The sequence below is a fragment of the Trichophyton rubrum genome (assembly GCF_000151425.1).
Source record: "Trichophyton rubrum CBS 118892 genomic scaffold supercont2.2, whole genome shotgun sequence".
NCBI lineage: Eukaryota > Fungi > Ascomycota > Eurotiomycetes > Onygenales > Arthrodermataceae > Trichophyton > Trichophyton rubrum.
In genome coordinates, this window is record NW_003456427.1 from 845,528 (window position 1) to 863,585 (window position 18,058).

Sequence of the window (18,058 nt, forward strand, 5' to 3'; positions counted from 1 at the left end):
TTCGCTTCTGAGTTTTACCCCTGAATTTCACAAAGAAAAGAGTTGTTTAAGTTTGTCTACGTCTGATCGGCAAATAAGCGCGCGGGAGCCCTCTTGCGACCGCCGTTCACCCACCAGCCACCATCATACCAAAACTATACGTTAGAGGTTGGAGAAGCTTAAGGGCCTTCCACGGTAGATGTATGTTTGGGATTACAGAGAGAGGGTCTCCTTTGCTACTTTGCACTTTTCCTCGTCCTCCACTGCAGCTATATAGACTGCATAGAAGGTCTCTCGCATGTCCTTGTCTAGAAATTGACTCCACCTGGAAATTTCGTTCTTATAGGTGTCTAGCAAGAACTGCAGATCTAAAAGATCGGAGAGTTTTCTGTTCGAAAACCATGCGGTGAGTTTTGTCTCAACTTGCCATGTGATATGGATGACTTTGACCCGACTACCTTGCGGTGTAGGGAATGCTGGGGTTATAAGCTCGTAAGATTCTGCTTCGTCGAGCTTTGGTGTACCTAATTCGCCTGTTAAAAAAAATGGAGGTCAGTATACATGATAGGATAACCACTAGTGGGACACTTGGGGTTGAATATATCTAACCTGAAAGGGTGATATTTGCACCAACAACCTGACCCTCCTCTCCAATATCAACAAAGAGTCTCTCTTGAACAGTGCTGGGGACGAGGTGAAATGATAGTAATGCCCTGTTTTAAGTTTAGCCATAGATTTACCGATTTGCAGCAAGGTCATACCATTTGTATTGTTCTAGGATAGACCTTATCTCGGGTGTGTCTTTGGCAAGAATAAGGAGACTAAGATCGTGTGTCTCCCGAAGTGATCCACGAAGATTTAGAGCCCATCCCCCAAACCAAGCAGTCTTCACGCCAGTAAACGCTTGCTCAAGGAAGGAGGCAGCCTTGGCTAGCTGGCATTGCGTTGCCTTTGCTGCATTTCGCTCCAGGTCCCTAAGATCATGAGGCGAGCTTTCACCGAAATATTTAGCCTTCTTCTGGGGAATTCCGTTCGGTTTTTGATGCATCTCGAAGCTCCACTTATTTCCCCCTTTTAAATTCCTAGAAAGATGCGAATCCACGCTGGGGTATCCCTGTTCGAGCAGAGCGCCGCGCTTCTGCGAGTAGTTCATTCAAACTACTCGTCAAAAGGCAAGGTAAAAGGGAGATCTGTTCGTAATGTGACGCTACGCAAGCACTTCCACGAGTATCCTGACGTGTCTGAATCCGTGGCAAGAAAGTAAATCTTTCTTTTTTGGCCGTTGACAGCGGATGTAGATTTATATCTTTTTTCTTCATTAACGAAGGAGCTTAAAAGAGCCGCAACCTCGGCAGACCTCACGTGATTATGACGACAAACTGACCAAGAAATGAAGCTTGAAACAAACAGCCAAAGACGCCAACGACAACCTCAGCGGACGGCATGAACGATGTTAGAATAGCGCCTCTTTGCCAGTTATTTTTGACGGATTTGGTTTGCTTGAACGCCGTGTAAAGATATTCTGCCAGTTCAGCACACGCAAGATGACCCTTCTCCAGTCCAGCCTCATCTGGATCGTGTATGCTGTTGTGGTCGCGATCTTGATCGCGATAGCTTCAGTCTTTGTCTATGTTTACCAGGCGCCGAGAGAGCGATCAGGCCTGGTATCCGCCGTGTGCATTCTCACCGTGTCAGCTTTGCTAGCTACCGTTTTACTCTTACCTGTGGATATTGCCTTGATATCATCTACCAACTCGCGCAGACTGGGCCAGAGGAAAGATTGGGCAACTCCGGATGCCGTTGCCAGTATCGTGCAATCTCTCACGATCGTCTATTACTCTCTTTACTCGCTTGATACCATCCTCTGCTTGCTCGTTATTCCGTTCACGTACTTCTGGTACGAGGAATATGACGAGCTTGCCGAACAGCAGGACTGGAATGCCTTCGGAAAGAGATTCTGGGGCGCTTTTCGCTACACGATTGCGTTCCTTGTCGTTACGGTGATCCTATTCCTGGTCGGATTTTTCGTTCCGGTTGCTCGAAATAGAGCTGGAGCAGGGCTTGATCTTGACTACTTCAAACATTTGCTCACAGAGAATAGTGCGTATTTGTTGTGAATTTCACTTGTTAGCGACAAATTAATCTGACCTTTCTTTGTACAATTTAGACGGCGAAAGAGCGTTGACGTTTGCTCTTGGCTTGCTAACAATGATCGGAATCATTGTTTACGTGCTTTACACCTCAGCTGGCCTTGCACTCTTCCCGGTGTCGTTTATCAAAACAGCCCCCTCGGTCTCTAGTCCGTCTCTATACGCGACAACTGCATCGAGGCTAGAGGAGAATGTTGAACGCCAACGTCAGCTCGAAGGGAGATGTGGAGGTAACCTTGATCATTTATCGTCGAAGGAGCGACGGGAGCTTGACTCGCTCGTTCGCGAGGAGCGCACCTTGAGACGTCGACAACGCCTTGCGGAATCCAATGCAGGTGACGGAAGAAGCTTTTTAGTTAAAGCGTGGCACAAAATAGAGGCCGTATTTCGTCCGATTAAACTTCTCGGGGGACTGCTCCTGCTCCTACTTTCAATCGTGATCTGGGTCTCGATGCTACTGACGGGGATCGACAAGGCGACGAATTCTATTTGCAAACACAATTGTGGTTATATCCTAGCAAAGGTTAACGTGTTCAACCCTATTAATTGGGCCCTTCTTCAATCCGCGAAAGTCTTTCCCATCGACTATGTGCTTTTCATAGTGCTAGTGTTACACTTTTTCAGCAGCTCCGTTGTTGGTGTCGCAACCGTCGGCATTCGATTCCTATGGGTTAGAATTTTCGGTATACGAAAGGGGCACACCACTCCTCAGGCTTTACTACTTGCCACTGTGATGCTTGCCCTTATCATTCTTGCCCTTAACTTCTCTATATCCATGATGGTGGCACCTCAGTATGCGACATATGGCCCACAGACATTCTGTGACACTCCATCCGACCATGGTGAACACAGTTTAAGCTGCGAACACAGGCCTCAGGACGTCAAGCCCTGTTCTGAATTGACAGAAAACCACTCGGCTAAGGACGTCTGTACACCCAGCGTCGTTAGCGTCTTCTTGAACCGTATAACGCTTAACTACCCATTCTTCGGCATGGTTAATTTCTGGGCACAGTTTGCTTTCCTAGGTAAGGACATCTCTTCATTTAAACGAGTATTGAGTTTACCGCTAATGTCACTACCATAGGTATGTCACTCATTGTCTTTGTCACCATGCTCTTCAGGACTCCGAGACTTGATGAGCAGCAACTGGACGAGGACGCAGAGGAAGCCGAAGAAGAGGGACTGCTTGCCTCTACGGGGAGGAGGTTCGGTGCTACATGGGAAGATATCATGGGCAGAGCACCTGAACGACACCCTGCCGCTGCAGGTAGGGGATCCCGTGATAATGGATATCATGACGGCCATTGAGGCTTATGAAACTTTGGGCGGATGGTCTATAATGCGGATGGTTTATAATGGTGGGTTGGAGGATGAGGATGGATGGAACGGCCGGAACAACTTGCTGCATTATTACATACCCGGCCCTGAGGGCTTCTTTCATAACTAGGACAATATTCTACATGTCCATATTCATAATCCCGGAGGAAACTTCATAATATACATTAAATACTTATTCATCTTATGTCGACTATTTTCATTCAGTCCGTAGAAGGGCAAGAGCGCTTTCAAATGCTTTGACCACATTGGCATCTGTATACCAGGTTAGGATAGTTAAGCTGCGATTATAACGGGATTTGACGTACAATGTACTTTCTTTTCTTCCAAGTTTGTTTCTGACTTCTGGACATGATCCATCCGAGTTTTAAACCTGGTTTTGGTTAGTTTGCTATGCTATGTTCTGAGGAGGTATTCAGACAGGCTTCACAAACCTCTTATACGCTCTATCTTCGTCTCGGAACGTGGTTGTCTGTGACCACGCCATGAATACCTACGCAGCAAGCAAACAAAGGCCAGTTAGAACAAAGCATTGAACCGTAGTTAATGACCGAGACTAACTTCAAGGAGATCAGCTGTCTCTTTTTGCAGAATATTCTCAGCTCTAGACCTTTCGTCCATCTCTTCAGCGAACCGTTGTTGCAATTGTTCCCATGTACAGCCTTCCAGTTCACGGGCTAAGCCAGAGAGACCATCGTCCTTCCCAGGACAGGGTTTGTTTGTTTGTTTGGGTGTTTGTTTAGGTATGTATTTAGGGACCTGTTTTGATTTGGGAGTGGGTATAAGTGATTTCTTTGGACGAGGCCTGGGCTCCGTCCTGGGCTCTACCATGGCTTCAATCACAGTTTCTTTGGTAGGTGACGCAGAAGCAGGTGCAACTGTAACGAATGCTTCTTCATCATCGTCTTCCTCCTCCTCCCCTTCTTCTTCTTCTACCTCCCTTGAAGCCATGTTGATCTTTGGGCTCCGGGGGTAAATGGGGGAGTCCACCATGGGGGAATCTGGATCAAGGGAAGAGCCTGGCACGGGTGTTCCACTCCTGTCTTCTGTCTCGGTGTCTGTGTTCATTGCAACAAGCTGTTCTGCCCTTTAGGTCTGTCCAACTATTCAAGTGTTAATACAATATTTTGATATCAGACGTTTTGAACCCGCGATGTACCGAAGGCTTCCCTTTTCGGCATGTTTGATAGACGCTACACAATGCAAACAAGACAAACTTTACGGTTTCGGCAGTTGTGCGATCGCCTGCCTGGATCAGGTGACATCATCGTGTCGACGACATATGATATCAACAACGTTGGAAGCTCACCGACAACGATCACGGAAGACGGAGAATGAAACGGCGCTTTTGTGGACTGTCACGGGTTGATATCATGACAAGGCACCTCCGGGAACTACGATAAATAAGAGAGATATTTGCTTCTTACGGCCCCAAGCCATGACCCAATACATGTTCAGTGGTTCAACGCTGCTCCCTGGGGTCCGGCGAAAAAGCACAACCGGCTTGGATTGGAGAGGCTTTGGAAGCCTGAGTACGACGAAGCTGCTAAGGATTACCTGATATGGGTTGCCACGTATGTTCGCAGCCGCCTAGTTCACGGCTGGGATTTTACTGCCCAACCTGCGCCCGTAACCAGCTATACGGGCTACGTTACAACCATGCGAGAGTGCTGCTGGACAAGGATGCAGCAGGAGTGCAGATCGAAGCGTCGATAGCGAGGAATGCGCGGGAGAACGCAGAGATACTGTCAAGCGACGGTGATATTCCGCGACTCTCTAAGGATGTTGGTGGAGCTGAGCCGGAACCCTCAAGGTTGTTGATGCAGACAAAGCGCACCGCTATATCGCAGTCCACTGCGAGAATGGAAGATATACGGTCTCACGTATCTACGCTGGAGAAAGAGATTGCAGATGGGAAGAAGGAGATTGCTAGGCGACGAGCAGCTCTGGCTCAGCGACGATCTGATGCAGAATCAGCTAACTATGAGGTGGCTAGCCGGCGGGCTCGAGCTTTGGCAACCGTCCAGAAGAGCATCAAGGGCAAGGAGAAACAGTGGAACAGCGTACATGAGAAGGCGGTAGAGTCGCGGGCGTTCCTTAGTCGGGAGGTAGCTAGTCTTTTCGGCTTCCGTCAGAGAACGAGGCGGAAGAAGGGAGATTTCATGAACCAGTTTTCCATTGGAGGCGTCAACATTGTCGATCTTCGCCAGATGAATAGTAAGCATAGGCCATCTTGCTCACATATACACGTCGCTAACTGATGGATTGTAGGTGCAAATCCCGCACATATAACTGCATCTCTAGAGAATCTCGCCCGGATGCTAGTATTGGTATCGCATTATCTTGGGTTAAGACTCCCTGCAGAAGTGATGGTGCCTCACCGCGGCCATCCTTTGCCGGCAATATATACACCTTCATCATCTTACATGCCACGCCGGCAGGACTCTCTCAGCTCTTCGCCCAACCTCTCTCCCACCCAATCAATGCACAATGCTCGAAACGCAGAGGCAATGCTCCTCCCACGCCCTCGACCGCTCTTTATTGACCGATCGCTGCCTAAACTTGCCAAGGAAGATCCTACGGGCTACGCACTCTTCATAGAAGGCGTGTCTCTACTGGCGTGGGATGTATCCTGGCTATGCCGAACTCAGGGTCTACATCTAGGCTCTGAGTCATGGGAAGACGTCTGTGATATTGGTAGGAACCTCTGGCAACTTCTAGTTGCTCCCGAACCACTTGTCAAAGCCTTGGTAAGTGAACAAGCAAACAATGACGCTAACACGAGTGCAAACACACATGAGAAGGAGGGTGAGAATGGCCTACGACGAACGCGATCCCTGCCAATACTCGGTCACTTCTCACATGGCTCGGCACATACCTTTCTCGGCTCATTGGAAGGAATGGAATTTATGAAAACGTGGAAGTTGCCATCTCCCACGAAGATTGCAGACAGGTTGAAATCCACCTTATTAGGCGAGATGGCCAATGCAGAGTGGGAACTACTCGGAGAAGAAGAGTGGGAAGATGAAGGCGGGCAGGGTCAGAAGGCGGATGGCGAGGGTGGTGATAAGAGAGATGTAGTTCTTCTTGAGTGACTATGATATTGCCATTGTTGTATTATTAACGTGGTAGACAGAATACAGGACGTTTTTTGGTTGGATACTTACTCACTTGAGAGGCAAAATGTTAGAATTTTCACTCTTGTGTATTGCCGTTCTTCACAAAAAAGTCGTCGTATCTATCGTACATGAAATTCATCATTCGTAACTCATACCGTCTAGAGTCTAGATCGAGGTTTTTTTTCTCTCAACTTTCATTCTCGTCGGTATCCTTTGTCAATTTGATCAAAGCGTGGTTTTCGTTGTGGGGTCAATCGATATCTTTTTTTTTTTACTAGCGCCCCCGAATCCCTGATCCCGCACCAAAACATTCCATAGATTAAACTCAGCCTCAACCAGATCTAGATATGGATAATAGAGGCCAGAAGCGTTAGGACAAAGGACGAGGCAGTGACATGCTTGTTACCACCTTGAACAGGGATAAATCGGGAACTAGCAACATCTGGTTACCCGGTATTAGTTGGAACGCAGACTCGTCCCTCACAACACTGATAGGGACTGGTTCGAGCGGGAATGTCTCGCCTAGCTAGATGCCAATGGCGCGGTCGAGGATAAACTTCTGGATAAGGATACCGTTCTGTGGCAAGCCGGGAAGCCATGAGTCGTTGACCCTAAACTATTGTCTGCGTCGAAGTAAGGCACAACACCAATTCTGTTGGTGGGCAGTATGGCTCGACATTTCATCGACTGGAAGATTGGTTAGTAGGGTATAAGTGTGAACGGGATTATAAGAGTAGGATACATCACAAACAAGGCGTAGTGTATGTAGATCAGCATTTCTGACTCTGGATATCTGCTTTTGAAAGGGCGCAGTGGGATGGTGGAATATCCAGTTCGATCGACCACCACTTTCATCCAGAGCTATATCAACCACGCCAATACTGTCAGTCTTGACGGCTAGAAATTTGCTGTCTCCAAACCAGTAGTCCCTATATAGCAGGGTATTTCTATCATGCTTTTTGGTAGCATCCTCGTCAGGATCTGAGAGATGGCTGATGTACACACGACCACCAACCCGCACAAGATGAATTCTGACAGTGTCCCCGCGTACATCTACAGTTTTGAACTCGGACCTGGAGTCCGATATGAGTAGAGGAGAGGTAGATAGAGGCTGAAGCTGGGCTGCCAGCCTAACGAGGAACTCCAGTCTGCCCACATCATACTTTGATATCAATTCCCATGCTTCAGTGGAGAGTTTAGACATCCTCTTTTTGACATCTATATCTATACCTGCACTATTAGTGGTACTATTATTGGGACCATCGAAATAAAAGCCACCGTGATCAGCTGCCGGTCCTGTCGAGGGGGGCAAGAAGGTAGGTTCTATCAGGTCGAGCAACCGGCTGAATGCTGCCGGGCCCCAAGTGGCTGATGATGGAGAGAGAGCGGCAGTGGATGAGCACCGCCCTGTCGGTGTATCTGACGCCCGGAAACCGTTTGGGTTGGAAGAGAACGGCCTGGACGAAGACACAGCCGTCTATGTGCTGGGGCTGTTCCTGGAGAGTGTCGAAGTAGCGTGACTGGTGTAGGGGGAAGAGATGGTAGCTGGCAGAGTGGGCATGTCGGGTGGAAGTACGGGTATCTGTTGAATTGAGCCATCGTCTTCTCCGTCTCGTCTACCCAGGACTCGTGTTTGGCCGCCGCCGCCGTCGTCGTTGTACCGGCGATTTACAGCGTGTAATTCTGGCCATCGCGTTGAACCGGGCGGGAGTCGCATCACATGACAGGTTAGTTATCCCAAGCTACGCCGTACGCATCTGCAGAAATGAAATGTGTAACGGGCCATATCCCATATCTACAGAGAGTTACTCTAGAAGATGAAGATGATATAATGCACATGGTGACATGGTCTGTTTTACTAGGTTGTGCCAAACCCTTTTCCTGCAGCCGAACCCCAGGATCAAAACCAGGACCAAAACCAGACTCTCCTTGGAAGGCCAACCAAGTAGTGCCAAACAAACGTACTTTTCAAAGCATGCGGATACTTTTTCCAGAGTGGCTGGTAGCGAAGTGCTAACTCAGGACCCAGTATCCCTTTTCGTACCAGCGCCTCGCAGGTTTTTCTCTCCCTGCAGGCGGTCAGTGGTCTCATATTCCATGGTTGATGCAAAGTCTTTTGTTTTGCGCTCGAAATCATACGCTACCAGCGCCATGGTAGGGTAAACATTATACCAGCAGCCGAGCATAAGGCCATCGAAAATTTCATGGCGATTTAGCTCGGGGAATTTTCAGTTGCTCGAATCGAGTTCCTAATTCTGGCCAATCTAGATTGATATCTTCATAAGGTTTGTGACCGTAGACCATGTAATAGAGGAGGGAGCCAACTGCAAATTGCTCTGTTCTAGCAGAGCAGAGACCATATGTACCCTGTAATGGCCCGGCAGCCAGCTGCATGGCCCAGGGAGCACGAGAGTGTTCCAATAGCTGCCCAATGGTAGTCGCACGGCCGAAATCAGAGAGTTTCAAATTGAGTCTCTCATCAAGGAGACAGTTCGACGTATTCTGGTCGTTATGGCAGAATCCCATTTTCTCCACGTATTCTAGCGCAGATGTGAGCTGTTGTATCCACCGGGCAATAAGCACGGGGTCCTCATAATCCTTAATACGGACAAGACGGCCAAAGAAGTCGTTAATTTCTCGCTCCTGGCGCTCATGGAAGCGATATAAGAGTGCCTTGTTTGCGCAGAATGAGAGGAAGAGATGGTCGGGAAACATGAGGAAGCATTCCACGATATGTGGACACCGGTCGCGGCGCTCGTTGAAAGATTTGTAAAAAGCGATATCCCCATGTAAGGGATGGCCCGTCACCTTCTCCTCTGCATGGTCTCGGTCAGGGCGTACAGCTTTCACCACAATGGTCGGGCTGACGAGGTAGATGCACGCATAGCCGCCAACCCCAATGCAGCCATGTTTTCCCAGGGTATCAGAGTAGCGGAAGCCCATGGCCAAATATCAAAGGGCCTATGGCTGTGGATTTATGGGCGTGTAGAGGTTGGGCTTGTTGTTTGACTCCTTGATAGAAAAAGATCGTCTCAGCAGCTCTCTTGAACATATCTACGTTATGCCGTTTTGGGTAACACGACATTTAGTAGAAGGAAACGGGGTTTTATTGTGAAGCACGAATAACCACAAGGGCAGACGGTACGGAAGCAGCTGAGTGAATACAGAACATGATTTACAGGTATAGCAAACGCATCGAAGGTAAGTTTTAGCTAATTTGTCCTTCAGCCTTGCTTGAAAAACTGACTAACTACTGAGTGAACCAACTACGGGGTATCCGTACGCTGATGTTGCTACCCTATAACCAAGTGTCTGCGAATTCCATCCTACTGGAGGCGATGGATATTCCAAACGTCGGCAATTCTATAATATAAAGCCATCAGATTCGGTGTGACTCTTTGGGAGGTTCATAAGCTAAGGAATACTAACAGGGAGATTTATAGCCAATGCCGTACGATAGAGGCCTCCCTTGGTTCTATCTGGAGAGAGCTGTGGCTGATAGAACGATATGACTTACCTGGCACCTAGAACTGCACACTGACTCTCAGCGGATGATTCAGATTCTATTTCTTTACGCTGGGTGATTTTTTTTCTTTATTTTCTAGTGATGAAAGCAACTCTAGAAGCGAGCAAGCAGTTTCTTTACATACCAACTGCTGCATTCTAGGCAACCATCTGTATTTGATGATTCGACGCAGGAAGCACATGGAAGCGGCTTACAGCCCAGAAGCAAGCTGATTATGACTTATAAAAGCCTAGTCTTAGTATAGTTATATGTATATGGTGATAGGGGTAGAGTTGAAAGAGAGGTGAAATAAGGGAGACGTTGCAATAGACGAGCAACTTCGGCTGCCACCACCAACCTTACTACGACGACGACTACGACTATCACGATCACCACGATCACGATCACTGCTGTCATCACCTCCTTTGCTCCGTGCAGAATGCTCTAACCACTGCATCATCGCCGGATCGTCACGTTCTGCTCCGCCAGCAACTGCGTCCACGCCATCTCATCTCGCCCGTCACCTCCCAGGTTTCACCATCGACGACCTGGTCTGGCCAACCAAGGCAGCGTCCCAGCAGACAAGCGGACTCCCCCAGCGGCCCACTGCTGGCTCTCAACCCCCGTCCCCTGATTTGGACTTTTTTTCTAGCCATGGAGGAAAAAGCAAGGAAAAGCCGGCGCCAAAGCAACAAAGCCAGCCAGCGAGCAAGAGGAGCCAACGTTTTCAGCGCTGGCCTTGCTGCTCCTTTCCTTTCTTTTGTCCTCACCACTTCTTCTTCTTCTTCTCTTCTCTCCTCTTCTCTCCTCTTCTCTCTCTCTTCTCCTAGTCCTCGCCGCCATATCAATATTCTCTATCTTCTCCATCTCCTGACGTTGCCTCGTCAAGGCTGAAACCGGTAACCGTCTCGTATCGTATGTAACAAGCGTACCAAATACCGCCCTGATACCGGCCGAGCGTTGGTTCCTGTCATTAAAATCTTGTTCCTGGCGCTAGTCCTGCTTTGGGCCTAGAGCGGCCACGCAAGTCCCCCCTCTCAGCCAATCAGCTGCCGTCCCCTGTCTGTGATGCGGCCGCTTTTACGAGAGTCAGGGGGTCCTGGCGGGGCGGCTCTTCTGCGCTGGACGGCCAGCCCGCCAACGGGAAACGCGGTAACGTCGTAACGCGTATTACCAGCCCGCCTCCCCCCCTGCTCGTTTTCTCCTTTTTCCTTGCGCGGCCCCTGGTTTGTTCGCTGCGTTTTTTTTAAAAACTGCCGCCTCGTCCACTTTTTCCTGCTTCTTCCTCTCTCTCTCTCTCTCTTCTTTGCAACGACATCCTCGTCACCACCGAACGTCGCTCTTTTCGTTCGCTCATTTTCTTGTTCTTGCTTTCGAGGACGTTGCTGAGACAACGCCCTATCCGCTCCTTAAGACTCTCGCTCATTACGATACGACTTGTCTGTCCTTCACGGTGAGTCCTCGCGGAGAGAGACGGCCATCGATAAAAATATAGACTGACTGGCGATAGAAGATGCGCTATTCTCTCTTCTTCGGAGCTGCGCTCGCAGCCTCCGTCTCAACTGTCTCGGCTGAGGCCGGTTGCACCAATGATGGCGGCAACTGGTACTGCTCGGCCGTTAACATGATCACATACTCGGGCTTCTCTACCTCAGGCACCTACGACTTGGTCACCTCCATGAGCAGCGGTCAATGCGGGTCTGAGAAACATGAGTACTCTGGTCCATTCGGCCCTCTTGGCGAAGAGGTAAGCTTAGATCTGTCGATAGAGAGAAGATACAAAGCATAAAAGGCCTAATTAACTCGAGTAGCTGTCTGCTCACTTCCGTGGACCCATGAAATTTTACAGCATGGCTGTCTACAATAAAGGCAGTGAGAAGCCCAAGCGCGAGCTCAAGCCATCCATCCACGAGCGTCGTCACGGCCACTCCCACCAGCGATTCCACGAGAAGCGTGCCGTCGGAGACACTGTCGTCGCCACTATCAACGGCCAGGTCGTCTCCTGGATCAACGAATATGGTGGTGGTGGCGGTGGTGCCCCTGCTGCCCCCACCCCTGCCCCTGGTGCTCCTGGTATGAAAGACCCTCAGGTCAAGAGCAACGGCTATAAGGGCGGTGACAAGCCCAAGGACTCCAAGCCCCATGCTCCCGTCAATGCTGGTCCAGGCCAGTGGGGACGTGTTGCCTACTTCAATACCGATACCAAGGAAGCTGAAGGCCTCTCTTTCCTGAACAACGATGGTGGTTGGGATAAAGGTGTGGATCAGAGCTTCGGAGCTGCCCTTAAAGCACTTGGCCTTGACGACGATTTCTTCGGTATGAGCGACAGTCCAAACTTCCCCAAGGACCCAACCATTCCCGATGGCAAAGAGCTCATCGTCATGTCGGATAAGAAGTGCAAGAATGGTGACTGTGGCTTCACCCGTCCTGGTGCCGCTGCCTTCCGTAGGTTTCCCCACGCCATATATACCCACAATTTAACCGTTCATATACTAACTAGCATCTACAGACGGCTTCGGTGGTGAGGATAAGATCTTCCTCTTTAGGCTTTCCATGCCTCTAACTGGCACACGCGGTTCATCTATCTACGACCCCAAGGACATGCCGGCCCTCTGGCTGCTCAACGCCAAGATTCCTCTTACTTCCCAGTACCCCATGAACCCAGGTTGCTCTTGTTGGAAGTCTGGATGCGGCGAGTTCGACGTCCTCGAGGTCCTCGCCCCCGGTGACATGCGCTGCAAGTCTACCTACCACACTGAACAGTCGAAATCCGGTGGCTCCAGCTACTACTTTGACCGTCCGGAGGATCCAGTCACCGTCGCCGTTGTCTTCAACGGCGACAATGGCACCCTCTACGTCAAGGTTCTCAAAGCTGGCTTCGACAACTTCCCCGAAACCCTCGGCCCCCGTGATGTTGAGAAACTCTGTGCCGACGACGGGAAATCCAACAACTTCGCTCTCGCCTCTTAGAAATCTGGACTAGCCCGTTACTGTTTCTCTTGTTATCGTTTTATACTGTTATCTTGATATCCATGCCTTGCAAATAGCATCTGTTTATATACATACCTACATACATACTTCCTCTCGGTGTTGACAGAATCGGCACTCCCCGGTGATCAGTATCCGCTTCGACCTCCCTTGACCTCTTCTACTTTGATTTTAAATTCATGAAATGATCCTTTTTTTTCCGTCGACCTTTTTTTCTTTTCTCTTAGTGTATCTTCACTTTTTCCCTTTTCTCAAGGAGGCATGAAGCGGATTCGGAACATCCAGCTGTCTGATGAAACCCCTTTCTTGTTTGTGTCCTGTATCTACTCTTTCAATGAACAATTCGTCTCTTAAATCTCTTCTCGTATCATTGATCCTCGTCTCCCGATGCATATGTAGAGTGGTCCAATCTGTGCAAGGAAGCCCCTGGCAACTTATGTCGACATTACCCCTGACAGCATAATGATAATGACCACCCAGGCCTCTGTCTCGCCCTGTTATTAGACGGCATCTTCCGACCCGTCATTAACACCTTCGCCTGCTTCATTGCTGGATACTCACTGCTCTCGTCTCGTCTCGTCTCGTCTCTGCTTTGTCTGCGTCTTCGACCGACTGAGCCCGCTCTCTCTCCGGCCGTGACGTCCCGTGACTTCAAGAAATTTGGATTTGACCGAACTTGACACACGACCAAAAGCCAGCACAGGGACAGCAGACAAACCACCAGGGCAGCCCAGGAGCACAATACAGCGCCCATTCCGACGCTTCTTGACCGACAGGCCATACCAATTCCACTACCTCGAGATCCGATCTGCCGCTACTCTTCTCGTTGCGGCGCTGTTTTGCGCAGCCGGCACTTTCTCACTCCCTACGGCAGTGACACCAACGGACTGAAAAATTCAGACGGACTGATATACGGCCATTGGGATTGAGATATCGATCGGAATATCTAGGCTATGGATGCATGCACTGCATGACGGGCGCATGATTACATCTACGCTCTCCTGAAGTGGACAACAGACATCTTTTTGCGGAGACGGAGAAGTGCAGCAGAGCGGAAACCAACATATACGTCCATATCTTGCTGGTCAAGGTATACGGTACATATACATCCATACACCATACATACATACATACATGACAGCAGCCGGGTACAAAGGAAAGAAAACGGGTTGTTTTATCCAGAATGGATGGGGGTGAGTTGGCCTGCTTCGTTGATCCCCTTGAAGCCGCTATTCTAACTAACAGCTTCATCATTAGCCCCTGCAGTGTCCGGCCTGGACGCCATACCACTTGACAAGTTGAAAGAAGAGTACCTCCGACGGTCGTGCGGAAGCAAGAAGATAAACACATACAATACACCAGCTCACGTAGCTGCGTTGTTCCTAATCCTCACCCTCAGCACATTCGGTACGTCATTCACCACATGTCTCCATGCAGTGACATGCTAACATCCAGCTATCAACCAGCCTGTGCGTTTCCCATAATAGCACGACGGTTCCCTAAACTACCTATCCCGCGCCGTTTCCTCTTTTTGTCCCGCCATTTCGGCACAGGCGTGCTTATAGCCACTGCCTTCGTACACCTGCTGCCAACGGCGTTTATATCCCTGACGAGCCCATGTCTGCCGCGGTTCTGGAATAAGGGTTATCCTGCCTTTGCCGGGCTCGTAGCCATGGTTGCGGTGCTAATGGTCGTTTGCATTGAAATGTTCTTTGCCATGAAGGGGGCTGGACATGTTCATGGATCGGAGTACGATACGCTAATAGGTGATGGTCATGGCCATGGACACGGGCACAATCACGGCCACGCACACGAGAACGGCTCATCTGTACGAATGAGCAAAGTACGACGCAATCCACCGGCTCGGATAGTCATTAGCAACTCGACGGAGAATTTGGTCGATGGAGCAAGTCCGCTTATGCAGAATGGCCATGCAAGAGGTCAAGATGGTCGAGACGCAGGTGCAGACCATCCAAGCGACGATGAAGATCTGGATCTCGACCTTGAAGAACTCGATCCGCAGCCGGAAGATAACGAGTCGGAATACGTACGCCCTACACATCACGGCCATCATCACCACCACCATAGCCACGACAGCCATATGAGCGAGCAAAGTGCTCAAAAGCAACTCCTTCAATGCCTGCTTCTCGAAGCCGGTATACTTTTCCACAGCATATTCATCGGTATGGCTCTCTCCGTAGCCACGGGTGCAAACTTCCTTGTTCTTCTGGTCGCTATATCCTTCCACCAGACATTTGAAGGCTTTGCTCTCGGCGCACGCATAGCAGCTCTCATACCGGCGCTGTTCCCTGCCTCGTCACCTAGACCGTGGCTCATGGCTCTTGCATACGGGACAACTACGCCTATAGGTCAGGCTATTGGACTCGGTGTACATAATCTATATGACCCAGCGAGCACTACGGGTCTGCTCATGGTTGGACTAACGAACGCATTTAGTAGTGGTCTTTTACTATTTGCTGGGCTGGTGGAGCTCCTTGCTGAGGACTTCTTGAGTGATAGAAGCTATGAGGTTCTACAAGGACGGAATCGGCTTGAGGCCGGTATTGCTGTTGCTGCTGGTGCGTCGTTGATGGCCTTGGTAGGAGCCTTTGCGTAGGTCACTTTTTTTTCCCGGGTTTCTTTCCATACCTTGGTATTACTTGTTTTATTTTTGGAATAATGTATATCTACCTATGGTTTAAGCTAAGTTATGTGATATTTTGTTTTCTTCTCAATGACCCCGAGAATGTTTTGTTTTTGTTCATCACTCAAATCAGACTTTGGAAAATAATCAATAAAGTCAATCCTCCTTAACGGCACAGCATTTCATTAACATTAATGAATCAATCAATCAATCTACTGCAGGGACTCAATAACCATGGCGCTAGCACCGCCTCCACCATTGCAAATACCCACACATCCAAGCTTCCCCTTTTTCTCACGCAAGACACCCAAAAGAGTAGTCAGGATACGCGCACCACTAGCTCCAAGCGGGTGTCCCAGTGCAACAGATCCGCCGTGGATGTTGACCTTATCCTCAGAGAGGTTGAGGATCTTCATATTTGCCAATGCAACAACGCTGAATGCCTCGTTGATCTCAAAGGCGTCAATGGCACTTTGTTCAACTCCAGCGTGCTTGAGAGCCTTGGGGATGGCCAGGGAGGGAGCAGTGGTGAACTTGCTGGGCGCCTTGGCTGCGTCACCCCATCCGAGGATCTTGGCCATGGGCTTGAGGTTGAGCTCTTTCAGCTTGGCTTCAGAGACCAGCACGAGGGCTGCTGCGCCGTCGTTAAGAGGGGATGAGTTAGGAGCAGTTACTGTGCCGCCATTTGGAATGAAAGCGGGCTTGATGGCTCGGAGTTTGTCGGGGTTAAGCTAGATGGGTTTATATTAGTCGTTTGACTCTCGTTGATTCCAATGTAAAGGGGACTGCTCACGTTTTTGGCTTCCTCATCCTTGTCGACAATGGTGGATGGCTTGCCGCGGAAACCGGGGATCTCAACTGGTGCAATCTCTGCGCTGAGAGCACCGGAGTTCTGCGCAGCCTGGGCACGCTGGTATGTACGGATAGCATAGTCGTCTTGCTGCTCACGGCTGAATCCGTGGTCCTGAGCACACTCCTCTGCCTGGAGCCCCATGAGCTCCTGCTTTCCATAAGCATCCATCAGGCCATCCTTCATGATACCGTCTGTGAGACTCTGGTGGCCATACTTGGCTCCAGTACGCATATTCGGGAGGTAGTGGGGGGTGTTTGACATGGACTCAGTTCCGCCAGCAACGATGATATTGGCGTTACCAGTCATGATGGTCTGGGCACCCAGAATGACAGCCTTGAGACCTGAGGCGCACACCTTGTTTATGGTGGTGCAAACTGTAGAATCCAAGAGTCCAGCTCCCAGTGCGCATTGTCTGGCAGGGTTCTGACCGACACTGTTGTAACGCCGTTAGCTCGAGAGCTACCCCCGCCAAAAGGAGGGACACCTTACTTTGCAGACAGGACATTCCCAAAGAAGACCTCTTCTACATCTTCTGGTTTAATTCCTTGAGCCCGTTCAAGAGCGGCTATGGCAATCCAACTCCATTAGTCTTGGACAGTACCCAAGTTAGGCTGCAATATATATATACCCTTTATCGCGTGGGATCCGAGCTGAGGGGCAGTGAGAGACGAAAGGGAGCTACACAGCCGGTCGAGTCAGTACAAGTTCTCAAATAATTCCAATCCCAGCTTCACCAGTGTCACCGGCAAACATTAGCTATGAGAGAGCTGTCTGGAGACTTACCCAAGGAACGAGCCCACTGGGGTTCGGGCTGCCGATACGATATAAACTGGAGGACGAGAAGACATTGCGGGGAACCTTGACGGATAGAGATCTTGCTGGTAAGAGAGATCTAGAGATTATTATTATATCAAGTGTAAAGTGTTCAAATATGTAGAGCGGATAGCAGAAGAAGAGGAAGACAGCGCAAAGAGTCGAGATGCCGTTGGTTTGTTAGCCCTTTTTATGGTTTTGTTGAGCTTGCGGACCCAAAAACTAGATAAGTCGGGGCGTTGGAGTTTAGCCTGGCGGGCGGGCGAGGGAGCGTTATCGGAGAACACGCACCTTTTACCCATCGATAGCTGCATCTCTCTTCCCGATGCTTGTCGATATTTACAGCGTCTATGCAATTTTCAATTGAGAATCGTTCTAATTATTTACTGATGTTTTTTATTCCAAGTGTTTATATATTTTTCTCATCTCACATATTTCAGAAACTGCCGCTTTAGGCATGTTGGGCCTGTTTGCATTTATTAGTGTAAGGCTTCGGCAAAATATTATTCCTGCTGTACTCGTATTACAGTACTTTTGAGCTTTCTATCAGCGTTTGTGTATTTTACGTGTATGGGTGTGTTACGATATAGTTTGCACCCTGAAGATGAAAATATTAGAATCCAATGAACATACGATATAACTAATGGATATTTGTAGAGATTAAGCCAAGTC

The 18,058-nt window shown here is 49.3% G+C and overlaps 10 protein-coding genes across 11 annotated transcripts; 5 read left to right on the forward strand and 5 right to left on the reverse strand.

Moving 5' to 3' along the window:
* Positions 1-192: 192 nt before the first annotated feature.
* Positions 193-1,027, reverse strand: TERG_01863 (uncharacterized protein; the record flags this gene model as incomplete). Its single annotated transcript, XM_047747820.1, has 3 exons — positions 193-512; positions 589-692; positions 741-1,027. 3 exons carry the CDS (start codon positions 1,025-1,027, stop codon positions 193-195), a joined length of 711 nt encoding a protein of 236 aa, XP_047603785.1.
* Positions 1,028-1,523: 496 nt separating this feature from the next.
* On the forward strand, positions 1,524-3,437 carry TERG_01864 (uncharacterized protein; the record flags this gene model as incomplete). The annotated part of the gene is made up of 3 exons (XM_003237095.1): positions 1,524-2,079; positions 2,147-3,154; positions 3,214-3,437. The coding sequence occupies 3 exons, from the start codon at positions 1,524-1,526 to the stop codon at positions 3,435-3,437; spliced, it is 1,788 nt and encodes a 595-aa protein (XP_003237143.1).
* A 226-nt stretch (positions 3,438-3,663) lies between these two features.
* TERG_01865 (uncharacterized protein) lies at positions 3,664-4,532 on the reverse strand (the record flags this gene model as incomplete). The annotated part of the gene is made up of 4 exons (XM_003237096.1): positions 3,664-3,719; positions 3,773-3,837; positions 3,899-3,957; positions 4,026-4,532. 4 exons carry the CDS (start codon positions 4,530-4,532, stop codon positions 3,664-3,666), a joined length of 687 nt encoding a protein of 228 aa, XP_003237144.1.
* Positions 4,533-5,026: 494 nt separating this feature from the next.
* TERG_01866 (uncharacterized protein) lies at positions 5,027-6,559 on the forward strand (the record flags this gene model as incomplete). The annotated part of the gene is made up of 2 exons (XM_003237097.1): positions 5,027-5,681; positions 5,736-6,559. The coding sequence occupies 2 exons, from the start codon at positions 5,027-5,029 to the stop codon at positions 6,557-6,559; spliced, it is 1,479 nt and encodes a 492-aa protein (XP_003237145.1).
* Positions 6,560-7,105: 546 nt separating this feature from the next.
* Positions 7,106-7,787, reverse strand: TERG_01867 (uncharacterized protein; the record flags this gene model as incomplete). The annotated part of the gene is made up of 2 exons (XM_003237098.1): positions 7,106-7,270; positions 7,335-7,787. The coding sequence occupies 2 exons, from the start codon at positions 7,785-7,787 to the stop codon at positions 7,106-7,108; spliced, it is 618 nt and encodes a 205-aa protein (XP_003237146.1).
* Positions 7,788-8,428: 641 nt separating this feature from the next.
* On the forward strand, positions 8,429-8,746 carry TERG_11772 (uncharacterized protein; the record flags this gene model as incomplete). Its single annotated transcript, XM_047750834.1, has 1 exon — positions 8,429-8,746. One exon carries the CDS (start codon positions 8,429-8,431, stop codon positions 8,744-8,746), a length of 318 nt encoding a protein of 105 aa, XP_047605524.1.
* Positions 8,747-8,785: 39 nt separating this feature from the next.
* Positions 8,786-9,526, reverse strand: TERG_01868 (serine/threonine protein kinase; the record flags this gene model as incomplete). The annotated part of the gene is made up of 1 exon (XM_003237099.1): positions 8,786-9,526. One exon carries the CDS (start codon positions 9,524-9,526, stop codon positions 8,786-8,788), a length of 741 nt encoding a protein of 246 aa, XP_003237147.1.
* Positions 9,527-11,601: 2,075 nt separating this feature from the next.
* Positions 11,602-13,058, forward strand: TERG_01869 (uncharacterized protein; the record flags this gene model as incomplete). The annotated part of the gene is made up of 3 exons (XM_003237100.1): positions 11,602-11,835; positions 11,900-12,533; positions 12,598-13,058. 3 exons carry the CDS (start codon positions 11,602-11,604, stop codon positions 13,056-13,058), a joined length of 1,329 nt encoding a protein of 442 aa, XP_003237148.1.
* Positions 13,059-14,499: 1,441 nt separating this feature from the next.
* On the forward strand, positions 14,500-15,693 carry TERG_01870 (uncharacterized protein; the record flags this gene model as incomplete). Its single annotated transcript, XM_003237101.2, has 1 exon — positions 14,500-15,693. One exon carries the CDS (start codon positions 14,500-14,502, stop codon positions 15,691-15,693), a length of 1,194 nt encoding a protein of 397 aa, XP_003237149.2.
* A 239-nt stretch (positions 15,694-15,932) lies between these two features.
* TERG_01871 (uncharacterized protein) lies at positions 15,933-17,421 on the reverse strand (the record flags this gene model as incomplete). Of its 2 annotated transcripts, XM_003237102.1 has the most annotated exons (5): positions 15,933-16,451; positions 16,514-17,006; positions 17,063-17,138; positions 17,202-17,251; positions 17,357-17,421. In XM_003237102.1, 5 exons carry the CDS (start codon positions 17,419-17,421, stop codon positions 15,933-15,935), a joined length of 1,203 nt encoding a protein of 400 aa, XP_003237150.1. The 2 variants fall into 2 exon arrangements, with proteins under 2 accessions (XP_003237150.1, XP_047605525.1); XM_047749347.1 differs by lacking the exons at positions 17,063-17,138; positions 17,202-17,251; positions 17,357-17,421 and having other exon boundaries at positions 16,514-16,879.
* Between the last annotated feature and the right edge of the window lie 637 nt (positions 17,422-18,058).